General features: G+C 30.3%; 2 protein-coding genes across 5 annotated transcripts; one reads left to right on the top strand and one right to left on the bottom strand.

Moving 5' to 3' along the window:
• Positions 1-293: 293 nt before the first annotated feature.
• Positions 294-22,130, bottom strand: Mino (glycerol-3-phosphate acyltransferase mino). Of its 4 annotated transcripts, none has more exons than XM_072902940.1 (13): positions 21,892-22,130; positions 7,863-7,978; positions 7,309-7,487; positions 4,530-4,691; positions 4,046-4,440; positions 2,656-3,079; positions 2,404-2,569; positions 2,003-2,187; positions 1,746-1,935; positions 1,453-1,676; positions 1,271-1,381; positions 779-971; positions 296-601 (listed from the first exon to the last, which is right to left on the bottom strand). In XM_072902940.1, the coding sequence occupies exons 2-13, from the start codon at positions 7,966-7,968 to the stop codon at positions 414-416; spliced, it is 2,523 nt and encodes an 840-aa protein (XP_072759041.1). In that variant the 5' UTR covers positions 7,969-7,978; positions 21,892-22,130; the 3' UTR covers positions 296-413. The 4 variants fall into 4 exon arrangements, with proteins under 4 accessions (XP_072759042.1, XP_072759043.1, XP_072759041.1 ...); XM_072902939.1 differs by lacking the exon at positions 21,892-22,130 and adding an exon at positions 16,264-16,764; XM_072902941.1 differs by lacking the exons at positions 7,309-7,487; positions 7,863-7,978; positions 21,892-22,130 and adding an exon at positions 4,997-5,148 and having other exon boundaries at positions 294-601.
• Positions 22,131-22,523: 393 nt separating this feature from the next.
• On the top strand, positions 22,524-27,668 carry LOC140671560 (uncharacterized). The gene is made up of 3 exons (XM_072902938.1): positions 22,524-22,795; positions 23,007-26,749; positions 26,957-27,668. Exons 1-3 carry the CDS (start codon positions 22,664-22,666, stop codon positions 27,057-27,059), a joined length of 3,978 nt encoding a protein of 1,325 aa, XP_072759039.1. The 5' UTR covers positions 22,524-22,663; the 3' UTR covers positions 27,060-27,668.
• The last annotated feature ends 257 nt before the right edge of the window (positions 27,669-27,925 follow it).

The following is a 27,925-nucleotide window of genomic DNA, read 5'->3' on the forward strand; positions in this document are numbered from 1 at the left end:
TATATATATATATATTATATATATATTATATATATATATAAATTATATATTATATTATATATATATATATTATATATATTATATTATATATATTATATTATAATATATACATATATATTATATATATATATATATCATAATACATACATTATATATTGTATATATAATATATAAATATATATACGGATTATATTTATAAATATACATATATACCTATATATATATATATATATATATATAATACATATATACTATAAATATATACTATATGTATTTATAATTATATGTATTTAATAACATGTACGACAACGTTTACAAAAAAACATTTGAATAGACAATAAGATTCTGTAAAAGATATAAAAAAATATTCAAAACTCTTTTTGATTATGCAGAATAGAAAATATCATCACATTTTAATTCACGTTTCTAGTCCATTTGAAAGCTGCTATAGTATCGTACACGTTTTTCGTTATCACTTCCTTATCGTAATCCTCTTTCAAGTAAAAAATTTTAACATTTTCTTGCATGTGACATTCTAGGACATTCCACTTTTCGAAAAGCTTGAAAGAGTTCTTTATTGGGTCGACACATAAACTCTCTCCTATTATAACAAGAAAAAAAAGATCAATATTATCTCCATATGAAAAAAATCTCAATTAAGTCAATGGTCCAAAAAAGCTGCATAATTATTTCGCATATCGTAAACAAATTTATGTAAAATTGTAGTTAAAAAAATTTTACAACATAATTATATTGGAATCTAATTGAGATTACTCACCGCAACTAACTATGTTTCCATCTAAATTAGTTTTGATTTCGCTCAATACTTCTTGGACTAAATCTCGTTCGCAAAGCGAACGGCCGACTAGCTTCATCAAATTGAAAGCGCTACATGTATATGTATCGATTAATGGCCGTAATGCCGTATGTAAGAATTCCATTTGACTGGAGTGCTCTGGACTTAAGCTTAACTAAAAATTAATTAAAAAAACAGATAAATCATACGAAATCATTCTTATTATGGAAAATATATAAAAATTGAATAATTAATCGTATGTTTGTAAAAATTGAAAAATTTATACAAACTCTAATTAGAATATAATACTATTTTGACAAATAATTATGTATAAAATACTTTTGTTAATTTCATTTCGGTATTAGAATGTTATATATATATATATATATATATATATATATATATATATATATAACTATTATTCATACACATAAAAATACTGCCAATAATGTTTAAAAAATTTTATTAATTTACTTTATATTTAATGTCGTTGATTTCCCGTTCTCTTTGATATTCTTCATCCGAGCTGTCATCAAAATTTTTCGCGTATCTTTTACTCCAAAGTTCATCATCAAGGTAAGCTTTCTGTCAAAATCATTTTTTTTAGATCAAGCCAAGGGAATATTTAATTATCTATCGAAATGCACAGAACTTACCTCTTGCTTGCTAATAATGCCTTTATGTACGAATTTATATATCGTTTCGAGAATTATTTCTTCGAGTTCCTGGCAAGGCCTGCAGAAAATAAACTCATACCTCAAAATGTCGCACAATTTGAGCGCTCGATTGACTAAATTGACTTGAAGCACTGTAATATTGTTTTCGGCAATCGCGACTGGATCGTTAATCTGTGACTGCAATTCAGCATACAAAGCAGTTACTGAAAATTAACAATAGATTTTGTTACAGAAAATCAAAAATAACTCGTCGATCGTGTTGAATATCTTACCTACTATGCTGTCCATAATATAATATAATAACATGGTATTGCTGTAATACGATAACTCGATCACATTTGGCAGAATCGACACAGGACGGATTGCGGTGACAACGTTTGATTTGTAAGACTGATCGCCATCGACAGATTCAGTGATTTCTTGTCGCTGTTGCATCACTAAGCCCGGGCCCAAGATATCCAGCTATATAATTCAACAATTGATAAATTTATTCATTTTTTCTCCACAGCTATATTTATTATCAACTAACCGCGTGTTTAATAATATCAACATTCTCTCCGCAAAACGCTACATCCATGTTGTTAAATTCCAGCTCTAACCGTATCGATTCAAATGCTTCAACCAATTTATCTAATGTACAACCGTCTCTAAACCTATTTAATAATAAAAATGCAACAAGATTGGTCGACATGATCGGTGTGGATTTGGATAAATCTGAAAGATTAGAAATAATAGTCCAGATTAATAAAAAATTATTTTTAAATAAGAAAACTAGAGAATGCGTTACATTTTGCTGATTGATCTAATTTTATGAGAAATCATTTGAATATTATTTTGCGATTAATAGAAAAAGATATTTAAATAATATTTAACTCATAGGATCTTCAGGCTAAAGCCGGCAGAACTCTTTATATAATCATTTTTACTCACCATACACAACATGTCGGGCGATATTATTCACCAATTGACGATGTTCCTCTACAATGACATCTGTACCGTAAAGAGATGAGTTCGACATACTATATGTTAAAGGTCGTTTCGATGGTGATCCAAGATGAAATTTATTTTGTTGAGCTTGGAAGGTTTTTACCATTTCCTGTCGAAAATTTTTTCCATATTAATAACTCTTGTCATCATTTTAAAGTTACAAATTTTTATTTGGCGCAAAAATAATTATCTTACCCTAAGAGAAAACGGTTGACAGAAATCAACCTTGACGATACCATAGTGACCCATGAACGTTGACCACATAGCTTTTATCGCTGAAGTAAAAGTCTCCATTTTCTTTGGCTGTCCCAATTGTTCTCTGACGAAATTTCCATCAACCAGTCGTTCATAGTTTATCGATATCGGTATTAACAATGCATCCTCGATTGTACCATCCATGTACGAGTCTAGGATAACGCTTAAAATACCGTTCTTCGGCATGCAAGGTTTGCCGGTTCTTGTGCGGCCGCCCTCTACAAAGAATTCCATATTGTGTCCGGCACGAAGATTCTCCATGACATACGTCTGAAGAATCGTGCGATAGAGAAGATCCTTGCGTCCCGCTACTGGATCGATACGACGTTTGATGAAGAAAGCGCCCAAACCTCTCAGCAGCCACCTGATAATATCAGTAAGATATACTCATGTTTTTATAAACGTTAGATAATTGTTAAAATAAAAAAGGCTATAGCCGGGTAAGCATACTAAAAGTGCCCCGACGAGTTTTCGAATAACATTTGACCTGTCATGTCCTCACTGTAAAAAAAAATTTTCCTCAAAATTTCAGCTCCCTATTCTCTCTATTATTTCTCGAGTTATCGAAAAAAACGTCATTTTCAGTTTTTATTTTTCTTTTCTGTAAATATTTGAAATAATTCCATAATAATATGTAATAATTGTAGTAGTAATTATAATAATTGTAATAGTTATACCGCAGGATAGAAATATTTTTTATGCAAAAACAACTTGAAAGTTTATATAAAAGTTGTATTTGTGAAAATTGTTTTTGCATAAAAAATATTTCTATCTTACAGTGTAATTATAACAATTAAAATTATTATTATTACTATTATAATTACAAAAAAAATAAAAAATTTTCCGTTTTATTATCAACAAATAATAAAAAAAGATCTTTATTTTTTTCATCGTGTTGCACCAACTTGAAAAAATTGAAAAAATTTGAGAGTATTGAGACATACAAAAAAAGTATTCAATAAAAGTTTGATGATTGAACCTCGAAAGAAACATGTTAAAAAAAGCCATTTCTTAATTTCATTCTTTTTTAAAAAATCGAGCTTTTATTCGAGATTAATAAAAAAATATTTTTTTGTGTCTTTTGTTGATAAATGTTCAGAAAAAAATTGATATGGGATCATCTCAAATATTTACAGAAAAGAAAAATAAAAACTAAAAATGACATTTTTCTCGATAACTCAGGAAATAATAAAGTTAAGAAGCTGAAATTTTGAGGAAAATGTTTCTTTACAATGAAGAAATGACAGGCCAAGTATTATTTGAAAACTCGTGGGGGCACTTTGTGTATGCTTATCCGACTATAGCCTTTAGTGTTAAATCCCGAACTTACCCAAAAAATGGAATCTTTAAATTGTCCCCTGCTGCAATTAACGGATTCCTTATATTATTCGTGACCATGAGAAAACTGATCATTATGTAGTCTAGGTGGCTGCGATGCAGCGGTAACAACACGAGAGGTAGACCAGTGTCGTTCGCCTTCTTTAACAATTCTATTTGTGAGGGCAACACAACGGCGGATTGTATGAAACAGGGTAGCAGTTTATATACCAGCCACGCGACTATCTTGAGCAAGGTATCGCTGCATCTGCTCTCCATATTCAAAAGTATGTTCTTGGCCCTGGCTTTCGCCTTCGCGAATGCCTTCTCCTCGCTGCAACCCTCATTTTTAACTGTCTCCCAGGCAGTTAGCGTGATAGCGTCTTTTAATCGTTCATCGTTCAGAATCTACAGGACACACAGCGAAAGTATGAATCTTTGATAAAGATAAAATTACCTTTCTTCGAAACAAGAATATATATAAAATTGAAACTTACAGCTTGTGTGATCATCGGATATTCAAATCTCTTGCAGCTCGAGACATAAGATATATATTTGAAAATTCTTGAGAAAAGGGTTGGACCTGGCTTTACAAACAGTACGTTCACACCGAACGGATGCAGTTGCTGTTTCTCGCGCACAGCAGTTACTAACGAATCCTGTCAAATAAAAAATAAAAACATGTACTTTTATCAAGATTGAAGAGATCATATTTGTAAAAGTTTATATATTATATATTATATATACCCACATAAAAACATAAGATATAAAGCCTGAAAAATGAGAGGAAGCAAGGAAGAGGCTGAAATTTATTTATTTAAAAGAAATTTGTTAACATATAATGTTCTGAAATGACTTTCCAGTTTCCGATTACTTTACAGTTAATTCTTTTAGCTTTCTAATCAGAAATTTTGAAACATTCTGGATAAAAATTAATTATGTTAACTTGTTATTGCCAACTCACATTTTTTAAATATCCACGAACGATTACAATACGCCACCATCGTGATATGACTCCACGTGGTTTCTCGCACATTTCTCTTATCATCAGACAATCAAATACATGTTTTAATATAAACATGTATTATCAACTGCCACTATTATTATGCAATAATGATTAAAATTTCTTCTGTAATTCGTATGTTTAAGACACATCGACACTTCTCCATTACTTTAAAGCATATTTTACATTGATTTTTTATTCAAATCATAATCCAATATTTATTTCGAGATAGCATCGAGATAATTAATTATAAAAAATGTGAAAAATGCAAAGTCATCTAAAATTATTTTACGGATACAAAAATGTGACGCTCATTAAATATAACTCGAAATGTGTGGTGCGTCACATAAATTATTCTCTTTTTTTTCAGAGTTTTTTCCTACTTCAAGAAAGATTAAAATTTAAGTTTCCATCAGGGCAAAGCTCACGGCATCACGATGATCACATAGTACGATAATTATTTTTATCTGAACGAGTTCGAGACGAGCGAAAAGACGATGGAATTACATAATTAAATACGTGTCAAAGAACATTTTTAACTAGGTAATGAAGATATCATAGTTGCGTGTATATCGCGAGAGCACTGGCAATATTTTACGTTCAACCATGATGATTGTGATCTATCAAAAAATTACGTTCACACGATTCTGATCTATCAAAAAATACGAAGTGTCATTATATGCTAATGCAGCAGCCGTTGCGTCATCACACCACAAATGATGCCACAAACGCGTGAACGCGTGTTTCATGTAAATTGAATGACAAGACGCAGTTCGAAAAATTATGTCTTGAAGTTTTTACAGACGATTGATCTTTAATAATTTATTTGCGTCATCGTCGCTTACTGTGTTCTTCCACATCTTCCGCACCTCTTGTACGGTCTCTCTAAATCGCGTATAAAAAATAGATCACGATCGTGGGTTTGAAAACAAACATCTTGCGGAAATCTCTGTATCGATAACGCAAATGAGCGATTAGTATAAATTATTGTAAAAAATGTAACTGCAAAAAATCATCAGACAAACACGAATCTCGCGACTCCACGTGACTAAGGAACGTAGAATCTGGCTAAACGATCTCGAACGCGTGTTTCATGTAAATTGAATGACAAGACGCAGTTCGAAAAATTATGTCTTGAAGTTTTTACAGACGATTGATCTTTAACAATTTATTTGCGTCATCTTCGCTTACTGTGTTCTTCCACATCTTCCGCACCTCTTGTACGGTCTCTCTAAATCGCGTATAAAAAATAGATCACGATCGTGGGTTTGAAAACAAACATCTTGCGGAAATCTCTGTATCGATAACGCGAATTAGCGATTAGTATAAATTATTGTAAAAAATGTAACTGCAAAAAATCATCAGACAAACACGAATCTCGCGACTCCGCGTGACTAAGGAACGTAGAATCTGGCTAAACGATCTCGACTAAATGTATTTTTAGTGTCGTTCATGTCGTCCGGCAGTATACAGAAACTTTCCTTGGGATTTTAAATAACAACTAAAGCACGTGACTATTCTTCTCACGCGCATTTCGGTTGTAGCAATTATATGATTGTCAACAAATATCGGTTTCGCAAATAAACATGCAATCTTGACAATCTTTGCGTAAACAAAACGAATTATTGCTTTGATTAAATTCACCAAAAAATCTTAGTAGTATTATTACTTAGAGTAATAAGAAAATAATCCATTACTTAATACCTCAAATAATTCTGATTAATAAATAAACTTGTAAATATTTTGTAAATAACTCGTAAACTTGTCTATTAGTTATACGTAAAATATTGCATGTTATAAAGCGCTTTCAAGTTATAACGCATAATAGAATGAGATAGAATGAGATATTTAATATAAATTGAATTAATTGAATGTATAATAACATGCTTTATAATTAAGATAATTCTCAGTGATTTTTTTAGCGAGTTTATTAGAAATCACAATCGATACAGCTCAACGTAGGTCTTTATCCACCTCGCTGCACCGTATCCCCTCAACTTTATGCATCGACGAACAATGGATCGACGGATGCAATCAAACTCGGAGTAACGAGGTCACCGGTATTTAACGATAAATTCGGTAAGTTAAAGCGACTACGTCACTTTAATTCAACGGAACCCCGTGCACGCCCACGCGTGAAATTGCATGACAGACTAGATTGACAATGAACACGCGAGAAGATGTTCAATGATTGACAAATCGGTCAAGTTTGCGTGGTTAGTCGGGATGATAAGAGGCATTAGTAATATGTGTTAAGATGTACGAAAACTCACTCTGGAAGTGGGCGTGCAACTATTACAACAGTACTGCAGGAACGAAACTTTTTGTTTGGTCCGTGGGGGTAGAGGCTCACTCTCCTTAATCTTGTACAATGAAGAATCGCGTAGCTTACGCCATTCCTCCTTCTCTTGGATCCTGCTTCGTCGAAAGTTTTGTGCGGCTTGACGGAGACCTGTAATCGTGCGCATATTGCGTTTAGTATATTTCACTATGGAAAATTACACACACTTTTATTAAATGCTGACTTGAAAAAATAGAAAACAACCTTTGATCCTGTAAGAAAAAAAAGCAAAGAGCAAAGATTATTTTCTACATTATCTTTTTTTAGAGTCAACATTTAAAACAATTAAAGCAGCTAATGTTTTTCAAGATAAAAGTGCCTATTTATATATTCAATTTATATATTGTACATATCATACTGATAGACCTACGCAGGAAGATAATTATATCTTATCTTATATCGAGAGATCCTAATCGTACAATCCTCTGGACGTCCTAACTCACGCAGAAATAACTTTAAAATAAAAGAAAAGAAAATTGACGTTACCGTCCAATGTGAATCGATTGGAGGTCGATTCCGTATTTCGCACTTCCATCCTGGCTTCCCAATTGGCATATACTTCCTGCAAACGCGTAGATACCACGACCACCATATTGTTAGGTCTGCAAATTAGTATAAACAAACACAAAAATTAAACGAAAAAAGAAATAAAGAAATTAAATAAAAAGTAGGGAAAATTAAAATAATGCGTGGAAAGTAAATCTTTAATAAAATTTCATTGAGAATAAAAGTAGAGATATAATATAAAACGCGATAAAAATACGATTATTTTCATTTTATAACGTCAATAAATAAATTGCACTATACATTAATGCATTAGATATTAAAGTAGCAATAATATTACACGCCGACGTTAAGAAAACAAATTTTCTTATCACAAGGTTGATCGCGATTAATTTTTACGCGAATGGAAATTGTGCAATTTGTCAAATAAAATTGCGAATTTTATTATGCTTATTGAAAGTAGATCTGTAATTAATTAATTTGCTAGTAGATCCGCAATTACACTCGTCGTCGACGATCCAATGTGTGCAGCCCGGAAAATCGAGAAAGCGGAAAAACTTGAGGAACAATGCAATTGCAAAATCAAATTGTTAAAACACGCTTAATTGCACTTCTTACTAGTCACGGAACAAGCGAATCGCAATAATATCTGTCTTTCGCGTCCTATCGTGGGACGCACTTTCTCTCTAATTAGATAGACTTGGAGGTTGAATGAAAAAATGCTACTTGTTTCTTGATACATCAATAGCCTTTCTTTTTAGTTCTAAGAATCAAACACTGCAAAACAATACTTGAAGAAACAAACAAATGACAAAAAATCTTTATCATCTTTTGCAGAACTTGACACTTTTTTTAGTTGAGAAATTAATCTTCTTCTAATAATTTAAAAAATGTATAAAATTTAAAAATTGACATATTTTAAAACTAAAATTAATTGATTTACACACATTTAGAATAAATATGTATTCAATAAATAAATCTTTGTAAAGTTATGAGAAAATTATAATTACTTATATACCACCGTTTTAATACACATATAAAAATTATTATGATAATGCAAAAAGATGTAACCTCTCGAATTATAAAATTTAATTTAATTATTTAGATGTCAAAATTATTTATTCATTTGTCATATTTCATACATGACAAATGAATAAATAAACAAAATAAAGTTAATTAAGAGACCGCATTATATATTTTTATCAGAACTAATAACTCTAATTACAAATTGATATATTTAACGTAAATTTTTATTTTCTCAGATCATGTTTCTCAAGTGCAGCAGTGCACTTTATCGCGTTATCTCCATTACATGGTTGAGCACTCAAAGTTTATATTTATTTTTTACTATATTTATCTTTTATCTTTAATTATCGTTTTTATCTTATTTATAGCTTTTATCGCTCTAATGCTACGTAACATAAATTTAACTAAATAGTAAACTATAGAAAAAGATTCTAATCGACAAGCTTTTTTGCATACGTATCGCGTGGTTTTCAATCTATGCATCGTGTATAGCAATGGCTGCGAGCACAATCGTCACAAAGACTGCTTCATGGTGATGGTCCAGAAGCGAGAGATTGCCAAGAGTTACCGTCGATTAGGCTCGTACGATACCGACAATGGCGTAGTACGTCCAGAGTTACGCAAAAAATACTCAACAGAAAAAAATTTAATATATCGAACAATTTCAAATAGATGAAGCTACAAACGGAGCAAAAAAAAGAGAACAGAAAAATACATTTTATTATTTTGTATGCTACTCATTTGCTGCATATTGCATATTTATAATATTACGTGCACGTTACTTTATAATTATTTGAATAAATTTAAACATTTTCTTATAAAAAATATAAATAATAACGTTTCATGTTTATTGATTTATTCATGAATATCAGTTTGAAGTGTTGTAATATTATTGACATTTAAATGTCCAGTTTTCAAGCGTTTAGAAAAAAATTTAATATATCGAACAATTTTTCAAATAGATGAAGCTACAAACGGAGCAAAAAAAAGAGAACAGAAAAATACATTTTATTATTTTGTATGCTACTCATTTGCTGCATATTGCATATTTATAAGATTACGTGCACGTTACTTTATAATTATTTGAATTTAAATATTTTCTTATAAAAAATATAAATAATAACGTTTCATGTTTATTGATTTATTCATGAATATCAGTTTGAAGTGTTGTAATATTATTGACATTTAAATGTCCAGTTTTCAAGCGTTTAGTTTCTTCTGTTATCGAAAATTGTAATTGATAAAATTTCCATAATTTCCATGCCTTTTATGTAGACTACAATATACCTTATGCGTCAATAACAATCAGTCTTTAAAATCACAAATAAAATTTACTTTTTTTTGTCTACAACATCGAAATTTGAATTCCAGCTAAGTCATGTAGCATTTTCAATATAAATTGCGTATAACAATATATTGTGTTGAATATAATAAAATAATAAAACATCCTTATTAAAAAAACGGTGATAGTTTGACACATTCATCTTAAAAAAAAAATCCGATCTTGATGATCTTTATTCTTCTCGCAAGATAAGGAAGCTATAGAAAGTAACGTTAGAATAGGATGGACTTTTTCTTTAATGTCTTTTATGTCGAAATACTTTGTGACAGAAGCATGATAACGCTGAACATACGAACGTAATATAACAGCAATTGTTAGTTTAGCGATTTCGAATTAATCGTGTGCTGTTATTCATACTAATTTAATGACTTCGCGACATTAGATAATACAGAGAGAACAAAAAAACAGTTCTGTTCAAAGTACTACGATAAGCGAGACACATGCGTTACGCATGTGATAATTATTGCGTCTGATATTGTAGCTGACAAAGAGACGTTGCAAATAGTGTGAATAAAAAAATTTCAATACAGTGCGAAATACAACATTTTCGTGTCATATTAATCATTTGTCATATATACATGTAAACAACGAGTCAATGTACAATGCGCGGTGATCCAATCTTTCCATTAATCGGAAATCAAAGATTGCACTCTGCATAAAGATAGAAACTTTGACCCTAAACGAGGTCAAATTGAGATTGCTTATTTCTATATCAATCAAATAAGTTTATATAAAGTATATACGATAATCAAATTAGTTTGCGAATGATGTTAAAGCTCACACATTACGTCAGAAGTGAAAGTTATTTTGTACTTTTTACGAAAAATACATAAAAAACCAAATCAATTTTTTTGTTATTTTTCTATATTATTATTCACATTCGATTAATATAAATTGATAAATTGTGTCAAAGATTCTCATACATTATCAGAAGCGAAAGTTATTTTGAGCATTTTATGAAAAATACATAAAAAATAAATCAATATTTCTTGTTATTTTAGTATATTATTATTATTATTCACGTTCGATCAATATAAACTAGTAAATTGTGTTAATGATGCTTGTGCCAATTTCGTGGATTAATGCGGTAAATGTAATTTCTAATTTAAGAAAAAAGAAAAACACAATGTGTTTTTTATAGTCAAATTTTTTCATAATATATAAAGAATATCATATTGACAGAATATAAAATATATGACAGAAGTCATATAAAAAATATATTTTATGTTCTGTCTAAACAATTACAAAATTCACACATGTGAATTAATATTTGATATTTCAGACATTTTTTCCTCTATCTTTTTCTATCTTTCTATTGCACTATATTTTTTAATAAGATTTCTTCGAAAAGAACATAAGAATTTTTAATAGAAATCATCTAATAAAGTTAATAGTCATAGATATGATTTTTTTTCTTTTCAGCAATTTTACATATTATAAAAAAATACATAGTATAAAAAAAATAAAAATTGTTTGTGAAAAAATCGGTTGATCTATTTTTTAACAAAAAGCATCATTATAGGAGATTATAGAAAAAAATCAATTGAATATGTAATCTTCGATCATATGATCATATATGCAATATTGCGCGTTACGATTACATAAACGGAGATTAAGTGTTGCTCTATGTGGGAAACGAGTGCATCTATTATCTTGTATTCTGGCGAACGTTATTGCGCGAGGTTTCAGCTGATTTATGCGTGTCACTTGCATACGTATGTGCGGTACACATTAAATATAAGAAATCGCCTCCGCAAAACTATTCGATTACATGTCTGTGGCTCTCTTCTGCACCGCAAACTAGAGATGACCATTTTATAAAAAAAAAAAAAATATCGATACTTTGTCAACTTAGAATCTTTGCTAATGGCACAATGCCATGAAAAAAATAATGAGTATAAATAAGTTAAATCGTTATATAGGAATTAACTAATATTCTTAATCAAAAATTGATTCAAAATTCAAATTTTAAAATATTAAAAACGTGTTCAATTGAGAAATTTTTTTTTTTATTTTTGTAGACTTAATAATTATAAATAAAATAATCCATATTATAAAATAATTAAATAGCTTATTTAATTTATTAAATTTATACATAAATATTTAAATTGTTTCAATTGATTTTCAAAAATCTAAAGGAAAATAGTTTCAAAACATTCATATCGAATCTCAATGAGGCAAATATCTGGCATCAACACAGTACCGAAACATCATCATAACAAAGATGAATGTTGTATGACGTATAATATTGAAGATTATCCGGATGACCGATAACAAGTGTCGATGATACACGACTTCATATTTATAGCTGTTAGGAACAAGGGAAGCAAGTGTTTGAACCCGATTAATAATAATATTGTCAAAGTCCACGTCGCGATAAATCTGTTGTATGAATAATGCGCGCAAAGAAAATTTTAAATTCATTGCAAAAAGAGAGTCGGGAAAACTGCAGAGCGGAAGAGAATGATACCGCGATTCAAGACGTAATCCAAGAAAGACGGAAATTGCCGTCGGACTATGAAATCAAACATTAAATGACTCTTGAACAGTGGATGCAACGATCAAAACAAGAAACAATCGCGAAAAAAAAAAGGTTTCTTTCACGTTGCATTCACTTGAAATCTTGTCGATTTATTTCGGAGAACTTTGATATATAATTTACATTTTTTATATTTATATACATATCATTAAAAAAATGTATTTAAAGTTTATTTTAAGTTCTATATTATATCTTCTATAACTCGCAAAGATACCAATAATAATAATAATAATAGCGTAATGGAAATAATATTTAAATTAGCGCCAAAAGAAAGTTGTTATTTAAATGTCACAAAACATATTTCGTGATGATTTCGCAATGCATCATAATGAATGCATTAGCGAGTATAATATTACGTTCACATCACATGCTCCCAGACAGGATGAAATTTATTTAAATTGCTCGTCCGGTACAAAAACGTTGGAAACGTAATCGATGAATATGAACATATAATCTGACAAAGTTTATTTAGCATAATTTATATAGTTTTGTAACATGCTAATTATGATTCTAATTTCTAACAATTCTAAGCGCATATATTATTTTTCAAATCTTCAAATATTTAGAAAAAATTATTTTTAATGTGTTTGTGGAGCTAAGAAATTAGAATTAAACAAATGATACAATGCTTTGGTAAAATGCAAATTTCAATAAAAAAATAAAAAGAACTGCAGTTACATATACATTTGAAAGTTATTGTCGCGAAAATATTTATTCAGTTTTCGTGTCCTAAATTTCACTATTAACGCATGATATACCAAGGACGCTGTTTCTTACAAGTAACTAATAGATCATATTATTACACTAGATTGTTTTGTTAGTTCGCTTCACGTCAGCACAGATCTATGAACTTATTTTCATCGTGACAGGTCGGGTTATCGACATCAAAACTTCTGCATTGTTGAAACTTAAATATATATACATTATTACTGGCTTATCGAACTTAATGGTTAATCATGCTGAGTAATTACAATGGAAAGTACTTGAATTACTTGAAATAAACAGCCAAAGTAGTCTTGGTATATCGAGTATTAATAATAAAATTTAGAACAACTGATTGAATATGAAGAATAAACACTTCAAAAAATGTTGAATTTTCCCAACAATAATTTTTAAATGTATATGTAACTGTAGTTATTTTTAGTTTTTATTAAAATTTGCATTACATCAAAGTTGTATCATTTGTTAATTCTAATTTCTTAGCTTTACAAATACATTAAAAAATAATTTTTTTCTAAAGTATCAAAATAAACTTTAAAAACGTAATTAAATGAGAAAAGTATATTTTTCAAGGATATTTTTTTATAGATTAAATATCACGTAAAATGCCTATATTGAAAAATAATAATTCTTCTTTTAATGAAATGTTCATTTAAAATGTTTGAAATTGGAATTAATGAAACATCTAAATAATAAAAATATGTTTCAAAAGATTTTAAAGAAATTCTTAAGTGATTAAATTAATATTATACTTTCGGCATAATTCAAATATTATTTAAATATATTTATAGCTTTATTTCAACAAAAATCTGTCTGATAGCACGTAACCATAAAAAATTATCATCGTTCTTGTATGCATCAGCATAGGAAATCACACTCGACAAGACATGGCTTGTGAATAACAATGGACAAGATTGCGATAAAATCGCGCATAATACATTTTTGACAGTACATGTATTTCGAAATAATAAACAATGAACGAATCAATAACCAAAATGTATGTTTTCGCAAAGATGTCGGATCTCTTTTTCTATACAAGCGATAAATAATAGTACGTCAACAGGAAGCAAGGGTTCCGGAATACTTTTCGATGTCTGCTTACTGACAATACATATTGCGCTCGTGAATTTTACATCGAGAATCGAGCTCTCCCATCGGATTTCATCGATTAAAATGTTTCTATATAACGAATTCTAAAAAATCTTAAGCGGTTTATCAATGTGTCTCGAAACTCAATGATTTAAATAATAGCAAAATATAAACTTTATTATTTTCGCGAACATAATATTTATGATCTATATAAATGCTGGAAATAACCACAAAAAAATGTGATAAAGAAAGATAATCAAAAAAGTAATCTGTACACGTTTGATAAGATTATGAATACAAATATTATATAAATATAAATTTATATAAATGTATATATAAACAAATGACATGTTATTTTAACTCGGTCAGCAAGAAAGTATTTCACCATCAGTATACGATGAATTCAAGAATTGCAAAATATTTACACATCATTCTTGATAATGAAGCAAATATGTATACATTGCATGCCATCAAAATAGGAAGTAAGATTAACTGGTGGAAAAGGGAGAGTAGTGAAATTATTCAAAAATAAGATTAGAGCATAAAAATGTATATTATATGATTGCTACATTAATATTGCATCACAGGAAAGTGATAAAAATTATTTTCTTATACAAATTTGCCTTATATAATTAAGAAACTAATAGATATCTGCCAGAATTACGCGATATATTTTTCCTGCTATATAGATAACGAAGATTTAACTAAAACAAAATAAAAAATTCTAGGCAAATTAAATCATAAATAAAAACAAAATAATTGTGTCTTGCAAACACGTAGAACTCCATTTTTTTGTTTTTATTCAGGAACCGATGAAAGATATCTGTGCATGAAATAATATCTGAAGCGTGAAAAGAATGAAATTTCGTGAAAATTCTACAATGGAAACTCTACAATCTCTAAAAACTATGTCAAATATTTCATTTTAGAATCTGAGTATATCTGAGTACATCTGGAAATACAATATGCCATAAAATTCCGCGATAATTATAGGAAGGATGGAGGATGAAAATCTAGTTGTTTCCACAAATCTCAATCTACATAAAAATCTCCCGATAAAATAAAGTAATCTCTTTTTTTCACAACAATTAACATTATTGTGACTCAATATTTCTTAATTAAATACAGCCATTTGATTCTCGATTCAAAGTATTCAAACATTCTGTGCAAAGTAAATAAAAATCAAATGATCATTAAAACTTCTTCAAGGATACATGAAGTTTTAATGTATGAAATTCTTTCACAAATAGTTACTTTCAACACAATGGCCATGTATGTGTACATTATCTTTTTCAGACATTTCCAACATTTTTTAATTTTTTGTTTTGTTTAATGTTTAGAGATAAATTTCGGAAAAATACAATTGAGAAAAAGATTAAATAATTTTTTCCAACTTCAATAAATTCGTTCCTGAGAAGAGGATGAATAAAAATACAAATACAAGTTTATGGATAACAGTCGAAATAATTTTTTGTGCTGTAGAAAATAATCTAATTGTTTTTTTATAAAATCGCCAGTCTATAATAAATCAATCATCTCGTAAAAATATAGCGAGTGATTCTACGAAATTGTAAAAAAAATGTGCTAAAAGTATCAAATTCAATATTTGAATATAACATTCAAATTAATAGCACACTAACATATTATCATCTCTGTGATTGAATTACCTGAGATTAAAAAAGTAGCAGAGCACTCCGCAGAAGAGGAAGATTTCGATAAGTCCGTCCATTTTCAGCACTCTGTTTAAATGTATCTCAATTCGAACAACTAATTCGAAAGAAACAGAATCGTCTTATATATATATATATATATACACACACTATATATATACACGCTAATCAATCGATTATGTATTGATCGCTGGCCATGATCACTCTCTCGATGATCAGTATCACCGGGGTCGGTGAATTATCTTCGCAGGTAGCGAAACAGCATGCGCGGTAGCAGATATCGCGGACAAACGCCGTCGATCACACAGCTTGCGAGATCCATCGATCGACGAAACGATTGACTTTTGACGGAGAGCAGACAGAATCCAATGAGAGCCAAGGTCTAAATTTCTGACACGACGATTGCACCAGCCCGTCTGGTCTAACGTCGCCAACTATCGTCGACTTTCTACCGCAACACATTAAGTAACCATCGGCGAACCGCTCCGTCGCCGTCGCCGTCGCCGTCGCCGTCGCCGTTGCCACCGTGGACGGTTCACTGACTTACTGACTCTACTGCGATGATGATGCGGTGCGATGCATGCGTGCGTGAACTCGAAACTGCATTTTCAAGGTACGTGAAAAGGGGAGCGGAGGGTAGCTGCGCGCTGTGACCTTCTGGATCACGCGAATCGGGGGACAGGGAGGCGAATAAAAACAGTTGGATCGCGAAGGATGTTTCGGACGATTGTCCATCAGTTTCGTATCGGTCGCGGTCGCTCTGAATCATTTGGACAATTACGTGCTGCGAAAAGTTTCTAAGGGGCACAAGAACCGTAAAATAGCGGTTAATGCATTTGCAGAAAATTACGTCCTATTATGAAGCTAATAAGAAATGCGAAGACTTATTATTATAATTAGATATGGAATGTCCAATAAATTATGTAATCAGCAGGAGGGCGAGAGAAGATTGAGAAAATCAACTAAAAGATATGGAGCATTTTTGTTTAAATGCTTGCATAATTTTAGTAAAAAAGAACTTTAAATGTAAACGCAATAGATGCATATGTTTCTTTATCGCCACAAGCTTCTAATGACAAAAGCGTAACTAGCGTATTCACGATTGTTCAGTATTTTAAGAGATCATTAAAGAATAACGATTATATTAGTTTCGCGGACACGGTAATGAATAACATTTTGTTACGCAAGTTTTGTAACTCATATCAAATAAGATCATATCATCGCATATTTAAACAGAAATAAATTTAATAAAGCATCTTTTCTCGAAAATTTTGAAATTTAATTAATTGAAAGATTTACTGTATTTACTTAGTTGTTCCTTTTCAAATGAATGTTTTAATTTTTAAACTGAAATTTATTAAATATTCCAGTAGATCCATTATCAGTAGCATACTAATTCCTATGATGTAGCACAGTAAAAAGAAATTTTAGCGGAGAAATAAATACGTGTGATATAAAACGTTAAATTATTTTATTTTCTGTCATTGTGTTGTTTTCTGCTTTATCTTTTTTATATCGAAAATCACGCGACATCCAGACAAACAAAATGCAGTCTATCTTTTACTTGTTATTCTCACGAAGAAGTAGTTTAGAATTGATTACTGTCGCCGAGCAATAAGAACTGTCATCGTGTGGTCAAAAAAAATGAAGAGTCACTCCTCAGCACTTTGCTGATGCGGTCTTAACACGTACACAGACGCCCTTGGAAGGTGCAAAATAGGAATGTATTGCGCATGTGAATCAAGTTATGCTAAATAACTCAAACAATAAATAATTTTTATTAACAACAATAAGCATGTTATATATCCTAAAAATAAGATGTAAGATTGTATTATACAAAAACAGTTATAAGAGCTCAAGGTAATTATTCATCATCGTCAGTTATATTACTAATTAATTAGTGTAAATTTTTTTCAAGTTTCTTAATCGCTTAATTATAAATTACATTTAAAACGAAAATTTAACTTTTCGAATAATGTGACAATACAAAGTATTTCATTAATAATTTTAATTAATTAAAAATTTTTCACCGCAATCATATTATAACATAAAAACATAGAAAATTATTTTCACGAGAAATTTTTTTAATGATTTTTTTGCTTTATAATTCAATAAGACTGTATTAAAAAACTAGTTGTTTTCATTTTATTCGCTTGTTAGATACACCAATGATTATGTAAAGAATTTACTCTCTAATTTTTGTTAAAAAATTTAATAAAATTAAAATTAAATTGTTCTACTTTTCCGGTCTACACTTACATCATTTCTACATTTGCGTTTATTATTTATATTCGTCGCGTATTTTATGTCTCACGGTTGGTTTTCTCGTTTGCAACAATTTTGAAGTAATTACAGAAAAGAGATGTGTTTCGACTGATAAGACTTTCTCTGTTCGTTAGTTATGTCCAAAATAATTTTAAGGAAATCCACGACTTTCGCATAATTAATTTTAAATTTAAATAAAAATGAAAATTAAATTAATATCATGCGTTCACGCGATGCAAAAACCATCGGAATGTGGTAAACATTAAAAACATATTAAAAATTGAAAGATTCATCGAGGAATTTTTGCGGTTATTAATAAAATTAAAATTAGAATACAGTAGAATTTCAATGAAAATGTCCAAATTATCAGGAGTAATCGCGTAACTTTCTCTTTGAAAGTGAAATGGATAAAGAAAGATTTCCATGCAAAATTGTCAAAATCTTGATAAACGTTTAATTTTTGTTCATGCTAGCAGATGAGCTTTGATTAAAGGATGAGAAGGATGATGTTCATGACTATTTAAGATTAATTTTCAACCAGTTTTTCGACGAAACCTTCGAATAAAATCCGACGTACAAGCGACTAATTAGCCGGGTCGTCACTTATCCAATTAATTTTTAACACGAACGACAATGAACGATGTTCAAAGTACGCGTCGCGATATGTACGTTTCGACAGAGATCGGTAAAACGGCGAGATCTCCACATGAATGCCGGACAACGACTGCATCCAGCTGCATTCGCGGCTTAAAATGCACTGCGACCGACAAAGAAAATGGACTATAGCAGCGCGACAATACGCTTGCTTAAATTCAACCAATAATTTCAACATTTTTTGTTGTGATTCACTAAGTAAAATATGAATAATATATATGAATAATATATTCATTTTGCATATATCAATAAAATAAAATATTCATATCGAAAATAAACAGTGAAAAATGACAATAACGCGCTTAACGTATTTAAACTTGATATTATTACTTGATATATACGTATTTAGCGGACACGTTTTATGTAATTTAATTGCATCATGTTACTCGGCTACAACCAATGGGAGAACACAAACATTTTGGCACCAGAAATACGCTTTAATTATTATCGATATTCTTATCAATAATACCATTTATTATCGTGAAAACACACCAAGTGTATAAACAAAAAAAGTTAAATATATTCCGATTATGCTCTAAATATTTTATAAAATTCAGTTTTTTTATGCTTTATCAAATATCTGTCAAAGAAGCCTCCCCAGATATATACTTTTCAGTAGCAAAATAAAATTTTCTTTATTAAGATCTTATTGATTAAGATCAAAGATCAAGAGTGTAGATTATAATTATGTTCTTTAAAAATGATTTAATAAGAAATGCAATTAAAGTCTATATTTCAATTGTCATATATGCACGCACATATTAGTTTTCAAATATATTATCTAAAGTTTAAATTTTAAAAATTAGAACCATTTCATGCAAAAATAATCATTTTTTTTAAGTATTAAAAAATGACTTTTCGGGATTTTAATTGCCTTAAAATATATTACAGTTAAAAAATTCTAGGACTAATTTATACCAAGTGCTTTGAAAAATCCATAACATTTTCGGAAAAGAGTAATATTTAATATATATCTGAAAATATTACGAAATTTCCAAATCGTTCGACACAAATTAATCTTAAAATCTCTGAATAACTTTATATCTCTCTTATCTCTCTGAATAATTTATTATTTTAAAGTGATCAAAATCTCGTCAGTAAATCTTTTTTAACGTTTCAAAAAATAATCACTTTTGCATGAAACGATTTATCAATGAAAATAGCGATCTGATACTCGGTGACCGGGGTTCTGTGCCGCGAGTGATAAATTAGTCCTATTGAAAGTCATTAGGCGTTTTATTACAGTCCGTATTGTACGTCAATTTGTCAAATGTACATTAAAATCGTCGTAGACTGACTGGCTGTCGAGGAAGACAGCCATAACTGTGATTTGTACAAATTCGTTAAATCATTAAATAAATTAATGTATACTATTTAAGAATATTGGCGTCTACATATATATAAAAGAATAAAAGTTATAAACAGTTTTTAATAACTGTATATACACATATATATTACATATCTTTCTCTTATTCTAATACGACTAAACGTGTGTGATTTACATAGTATATACATATATACTATTTTTTTTACGTATCAAATCCAATTTAAAAATCATACAATAATTCTATGCAAATCCTACAGACCTTCTTGAACTTTTCTATTCTTAATCATTTAGAGTTTGAAAATGATCTATTAATATATTTCGATAAAAATTTCTGAATTTAAATAATATATATCATTAATATTTATTGTTAATTAGTTAATTACTTACAAAAAAATACACATGTAAGTGTTCTCCCTTGATTTTTATTTATACGTTTTACTATATAATTTAATAGTTAATACAAAAAATGACTTTGAAATCATATTTTTGTAATAAATATGCCGGAAATTGCATTATAGGTTTTTCTCATTTTGTGATATAAAAAAGATATTATCAGCACATATGCTGATTACATATATGCAAAATATGCATATGTTTCTTAATGAAAATGTCAAAGATAAGTCAGGTTCAAATGATGAAAATAAAAAGTATCATTTAAAATAATAATAAGTCACAGAGAAGACAATTACTTATATTTTCTTTATAAAATGTCTAGTTAAGAATTTTCTTCACAATGTTCTTCAGTATGTTTATTTGTAAATATAATTCTGAATAATATAGTAATATATATTCATCTTCTCTTTCTTCTCTGGGCATTTTCTCTCAAATATATAAATACATTGTGTTATGTTATATATACACATGTATATATACACATGTATATATATATATATATATATATATATATATATATATATATGTGTGTATGTGTGTGTATTTATATATTTATATATAAACTCTGTTAAAATCAGTATGTCAAGAAAAGCCTCTTGTTTCAATAATACTATCAGTGTATTAACTATTAATAACACGTGCCCTATATTATCTTTGATAATAAAAAGTAATTGTTTGATAAGTTCTTATATACTATAGTGTATTCACGCTGGTCTCAAATGTGTTTACATTCTTTTATGAAACAAAAACTCGCTTCCAACTCTCATGTCCCCGATAATATTGTACATTTTTTTAGATTGAATTGCCATTAAAATATAAAACGTATTACAGTAAAATTTAAAACTATATGATAAAAATAACGCAAAAAGAAATAATGCTGATAAAATGTGAGCGCCTCAAGAAGAGCTACACGTAAAATCGCGACATAACCTTACAATTATTGCGATTAAATGTGATTAAACGTAATATAATTAACAGTAACTCACCTTTTCGAATACTCGGACAGCTTTTTCTCGTTTCGTGATTTGTGTTTCTGGTTAACTTATCCGAACAATTCTTTATAAATTATATTACGCTATCACACGCAATTCATCCACCGAACTCACGAAGGACTTTTCACATATGTATTCGAACCGGTATATTTGTATGTATATATCTCACATAAAAAATTTAAGACGACTTCAAACTGCATCCGTTTCTCTCTTTCCTTCTTTTCTAGATTTGACATAAAAATTCAATGAGAAAAAAATTAAACGCATGAAGAGAGAAAGAGACACGTAATCCTTTTTATATATTTTAATATAAAAATATATTTACCTAAATATTGTATTCCTGCTCAATGAAAAATTCGCGCAAGCTCTGTAAAGCTTGTTTATGTTTACCGCCATCGAATACTGCATAGTTTTCATGTTATAAAAGCGATATTACATTTATCGTACGACTAGTTTGTCCGAAGCACCGATTGGCTATCGGATAGAAAGGATTTCTAGGGTTTCGGGAGTTTGCTGCACATTGGCCAATCAGAACGTTCGACAAATGCGAAGCCCTAAACAGTGCGATAAACAAAGCTCTTTGGATTGGTTAGCCGCGCATGCGCACGCATGCAATGTGAAGGGACGTGAGAAAAACATGGCCGCAATGGGTATTGTGCCTTGACGAGAAGAGGACTCCGCCAGCGTTGATCGGTGAAAATGATTGCCTCGATTGCTATTTTATGACGAACGAAAATCTGATTCTGGTCGATCATTGTTTGTCGACATGGAGTTAGGCTTATCCAGTACTCTACTGGCCGGTGATCCGCGATTGATCGATCATATAGTGGGCGAAGTGAAATCCCAAGGCATCTTTGATCTGTTTCGCAAAGAATGCATCGCTGATGTTGATACCAAGGTAACGCGATCCTTAACGATATGTCTTTGTAACACATTTAATTCATTTGTCTAATTTTTTCGATGAAAATTAGACATAATTTAATATTGAAACATTAATGTTAGATGTAGTTTGCAAATGTAATAGATCTTAATTATTAATTAATTGATAAATATATTTTATTATTAAATAAAGAACATTCGTATGGTGTAATATTTTGTTTGAATTTCAGCCAGCGTATCAAAATCTAAGGACAAGAGTTGAAGGTTCTGTAAACTCTTTTCTTACTAAACAAATATGGAAACCAGACTTAAACAAGAACCAGCTCAGGGAAACTTTGCGCAAGCATATACACGATGCGCCATATCTAGACGCTGGTGTGGAACGAATAGTGGATCAAGTGGTAAATCCCAAAGTCTATTCAGTTTTCATGTCACAAATAGAAGATGTGGTATACAAATTCCTGGGTATAGAAAGACCAAAAGTGAAAGAGAAAAATGGTGCTTGCGGTCTCAAAGATTTATTACCTAAGGATTTGGATCCAGTCTCGCCAGAATCTGATAAGAACAGTTTGAAGGATGTATCTCTCGAATCATTAGATGCAAGTGATATAAATGATGTTGATGGAAGGCAGTTTGACAAAGCCAGTGAACAAAAGTTGCTAGATGAGGAGATATACAGAGATAAAAATAAAACTAGTCCTGAAATCGAACATATCTTTTCAGAAGAGAAAACATTGGATGAATCTTGTAAAACTTTGAATAAAACTGATAGTAGCTTGAATTTAAACACATCTGGAAAATCGGATGACAAAATGGAAGACGAGGATGAAGAGGTTAGCCCAACGTTTGAGCCAATAGACATTATGAACTTGAATGAATCCAACATTTCCAACGATTCACATCTATCAGGAATATCAGAATTAACGAGTCACCGATCAAGAAGTGTAGATTTTTCAAATGAATTATCGCGAGATAACTTTGATTGTAGCAATCAGGATTCTCAACTTAGCAAAGTTTCCTCTGATTCTCGATTGTCGATAGTAACAGACTTTGGCTCTTCTAATCATGGTTTAACACCAGTACACGATACATTGAAAGATGATGTAACAAAGGACAAGTATGAAGTTAAAAGTAGTAAAGATAATTTCAAAGCAATCAGGGAGTTTGATTCATCGAAAAACAAAGCGACCAAAAGCAATTTTGACTTTGCTAAAAATAAAGATGCACAAGATTATAAAGATTCAAAGGATTTTAAAAGTACTAAAAGTGTATCTTCTAAAGAAAATTCTCGCGATGCTACAGATAGTGGTATGAAAGATAAATATGATAAAAACTCCAAGGAAAAGAGTAAAGATAGTGAATCTGTCAAGTCAAAAAACACAAAAGAAAAGACCAGCAATAAGGATGCAAAATATTACAAAGATAGGAGTAATGAGAGAAAGAAATCACGTAGTCACAGCAGTGAGAAGTATGATAAACATAGTAAGAGTAAATCTAAAGATAAAATCGAGCAGCTAAGAGAAAATTCAGACAAAGTTAAAGATACCTCGGAAACTTTAAAAGATAATGCTAACAAATTCAAAGATGAGAAGTTTAAAGAAACGGACAAGAAAGATAAAGATAATATCAATAAGGAAGCGAAAGACTTGAAAGATATTTACAAAGAGAAGATCAGAGAGCTTCGTGAAAAGAAGGAATTGACAGAGAAAGAAAAATTGAATAAAGACAAAGATGTTAAACTTACTAAGGAAATTAAAGATAAAAAGGATTCTGTTAAAGATAAAAAGTCAAATAGAAAAGAACACAGAAGCTCGTCATCATCGTCATCGTCGAAAAATATTCCTGTAAGTTATCACGAAAGTAGAAGCAGCAAGATGTCAGAAAAGGTTGCAGATGGGAAAGATAAAAGATCAGATTCAAAAGATAAAGTAAAACGAGATGAAAAACGATTGTCGAAAGATAATAAAGGTAAAAGCCATTACAGTAGCAAGACCGATCTGTCAGACAAGACTGATCCAAAAAAAATTTCAAAAAGTGAAAAAGAAGATAAAAGTGGAAAAATAGATGTGAAAAAGGATGGCAAAGCGAGTGAGAAGACGACAAATGGTAAGAAGGACGCGAAAAATTATCTGCAACAGAGCAAAAGTTTGGATCGCAACGAGAAATCAGATAGTAAGAGAGATTCGAAAAACGATAGCCCGTCAAAGGATAAAAAACGTCGAGAGGATAAAAAATCGAAGACAAAGGACGATCACTCGAGCTTACGGAAAAGCTCTAATGATCGGCGTTCCACTGACAGAGATGGCTCGAACGGTTCGAATAGCAAGACCTCGCCGTCCACCAATACGAATTCCAACGTGACGAGCAACAAATCAGGTACGTCGAGTTTGGCAAAAGAGAATAATCACGTTAGCAATTCTGGTAGCGAAACGTCAGACGGTATCGAAGAAACGCAAATGAGTGACTCGATGCAACAGCCAAATTGTAAATTGTCTCATAAAATCAGTTTGACAAATGATAAGAATCATCTGAAGCTGGAACTTGATGGGACAGATGAAACGTATAGCAAGCACGAAGAAGAAACATATCCTCGTGACACAAGTTTACCTTTGAAAAAGAGATTATTATCCAGTCAAGAGGACGAATCGACTTCTGACGATGTGAAGATCAGAAAGCCAAAGTTTGCAAAAAATATACACGAAGCTAAAAGATTAATGAAAATCAGGAAACTGATGGAAAAGGAGAAACTTAAGGAGAAAGGAGAGAAGAGAGTCGCTTATGAAACGGAACAAAGTTACTCGAGTATAACAAAAAATGTTGATAATCTCGAAGACATGCCAGACGATGAGCGTGTTCAGATTATAGAGATTCCCGACGAAGAGTACGAGGAACCTTATCCTGAAAAGGATGAAACCAATTTAACATTGGACGAAAGATCGATAATAATGCTTGGAACTGAATCTTGTACAAATGATTTCTTAAATAAACAATCCAAGTCAACATTATCCAATATGGAGTTGTGCATAAAGCAATCCTTAAGTGAGATAGTATCGAATGTATCATTAGAAGAAGCAGACACAGAGAATTCAAAAATTGACGAGAAAATCACACAGTCTGATAGCACACATGTAGAAGATACGGAAGCTTCTACTAAAGAGGAACATTATGTTTCAAAAGACATTAACAAAACACCAAATATTGATGCAGAACAATGTTCTTTGCAAATAGAGAAAACGCAGGTTTCACAGAAGCAAGGAGAAATCACAATTTCGGTAAAATCTGAATCTGTGGATAATAACGAGGACAAAAATACAGAACAATCGATGGAGGAGAATGCGGAAATAGAGGATTATAATGAAACAGAAATACAGAAGGATAATGAAGCACAGATTGACAATCAGACAGAGACAGGAGACAACACTGAAGAGCCACAGGATGAGAAGCAGATAGAAATGTGTGCTCCATCGAAAATTGATGATTGCCTGGAAACTAAATCCTCGTCTTCTATTATCAGCGAGGATAATGGAGAAGATTGCCATTACTTCAAGACTGACAATAAGAAATCAGAAAGATTCTCCAGTTTCTTAGAATCTTTAGAGTTGTTGGAGAATTCATCTCTAGAGGATATAATAGAAAGTTTAGGCGGCAAGGTGGTTCTCTCGATACCAAAGTCTATGGCGGCACCACCATTACCGAAATTGCGCAAACGTTCATCCAGTCCCTTATCGGACATATTGGTAAATAATTCGGATAATAATAATGACGAGCATACACAGACATTACCGCTCAATGAAGATACCGTACACAACGTCAAAAAGAGAAGATTCAACAAAAAGCCAAGGTTTTCGAATTTATGTAATCCGCAAGGGGTCTCGAATGGCGAAAATTTTGTCATGCCTCTGAGCCCGGACAGCGATGTGTCCGCGACGAGTGAAAAAACAGCGTCGTCTAATGTAATCAAAGAAGAAAAAAGGTACGTGTTATATGTTCTCAAGGCTTTTTAATAGCTCGAAATTTTGTATATATTTTGTTGCGCTGTCTTCATTGCTGTAAACTATATGTTCTGTAATTTCTTCTCTAGATGCACGTATTGAATGTATCATGTTAAATAAATATTTTCTCAAATACTATTTAAGGAGAGTTACAGTTAATCTAACATTATTGTTCCTTGAAATTGCAGCCGCAATAGGAGCAGTCAACGATATTCAAGTGATGACTTGTATAAACCACGTCCGTTATTTTCCAGTTCTTCTCGTCGAAGCAGACGATCTAATCAAGCATAGCTAGTGCTACGTGGAGTCAGGTGTTAAATAAACTTTTATTTTATACAATTTCAAATTTAGCTCATATAATAATGTGATCATACATCAAAATATGGTGAGTCCCTATATTTAACTTGCTCATTATTCAAATTTCATATTTTAAATGCGCTTATGTTAAAGTTTCGATCTTTAGGACACTGAAATTATTTATGTAAATACTTTTACATGTGTAATATGTGCGTATAGGAGGTAGAAATTTATAAAGAATTACATATTTATAGTTAGAAAATGTTATAAACTTATGCAATCTATAAACTTAATAATTTATAAAGTATAATATTTATCATTGACCAACTTTAGTTTGCATTAATTATGAGAAATAAAAATTTGTTAAAATATTTCTTTGACAAATTTTTATACATTTTAAAATAGAAATTTTATTAGTTTCAACTAACATCTTCCATGTATTATCTAATAGGAGAACGTTAAAGATTATAATGTTTGGTAATATTATTGTAATAAAATTGATTAAACATTGGAGAAGGTGTGTATAAAAAAGCGAAAAAGAGAGAAAGTATTTTTATTTTTAAAATAGTATATCTGTAACTTTTCTTATTTTTTGAGAATAAATGTGTTATATATATATATATATATATATATATATATATATATATATATATATATATAATTTGTATGTGCGTATGTATATATGTATGTATGGAAGTACATGTATGAATATCTATAAATTTAAATCATTATAATAAAATAATCATTATAATAATTAATATTGTAAAGTTTCCACAAGATTTTTGATCAAATGATCATATTTCTACGAATTTTCGGAAATTTGACATAAATATTTAATTTTAATTTAATATTAAACAATA

Source organism: Anoplolepis gracilipes, chromosome 12, assembly GCF_047496725.1.
Source record: "Anoplolepis gracilipes chromosome 12, ASM4749672v1, whole genome shotgun sequence".
In the NCBI taxonomy this organism is placed as follows: Eukaryota; Metazoa; Arthropoda; class Insecta; order Hymenoptera; family Formicidae; genus Anoplolepis; species Anoplolepis gracilipes.

Bases quoted from the DNA above. Each gene is read 5' to 3' on its own strand.
- Mino (XM_072902939.1), bottom strand. From the start codon at position 16,325: ATGGACGGACTTATCGAAATCTTCCTCTTCTGCGGAGTGCTCTGCTAC. The intron at 4,692-7,308 runs GTGAGTTTTCGT...TTTATTTGACAG, and splicing joins GTTGCACGCCCACTTCCAGA to GATTCGTTAGTAACTGCTGT. The intron at 3,080-4,045 runs GTAAGTTCGGGA...TGATATTATCAG, and splicing joins TTAAAGATTCCATTTTTTGG to GTGGCTGCTGAGAGGTTTGG.
- LOC140671560 (XM_072902938.1), top strand. From the start codon at position 22,664: ATGGAGTTAGGCTTATCCAGTACTCTACTGGCCGGTGATCCGCGATTG. The intron at 22,796-23,006 runs GTAACGCGATCC...TTTGAATTTCAG, and splicing joins TCGCTGATGTTGATACCAAG to CCAGCGTATCAAAATCTAAG. The intron at 26,750-26,956 runs GTACGTGTTATA...TTGAAATTGCAG, and splicing joins GTAATCAAAGAAGAAAAAAG to CCGCAATAGGAGCAGTCAAC.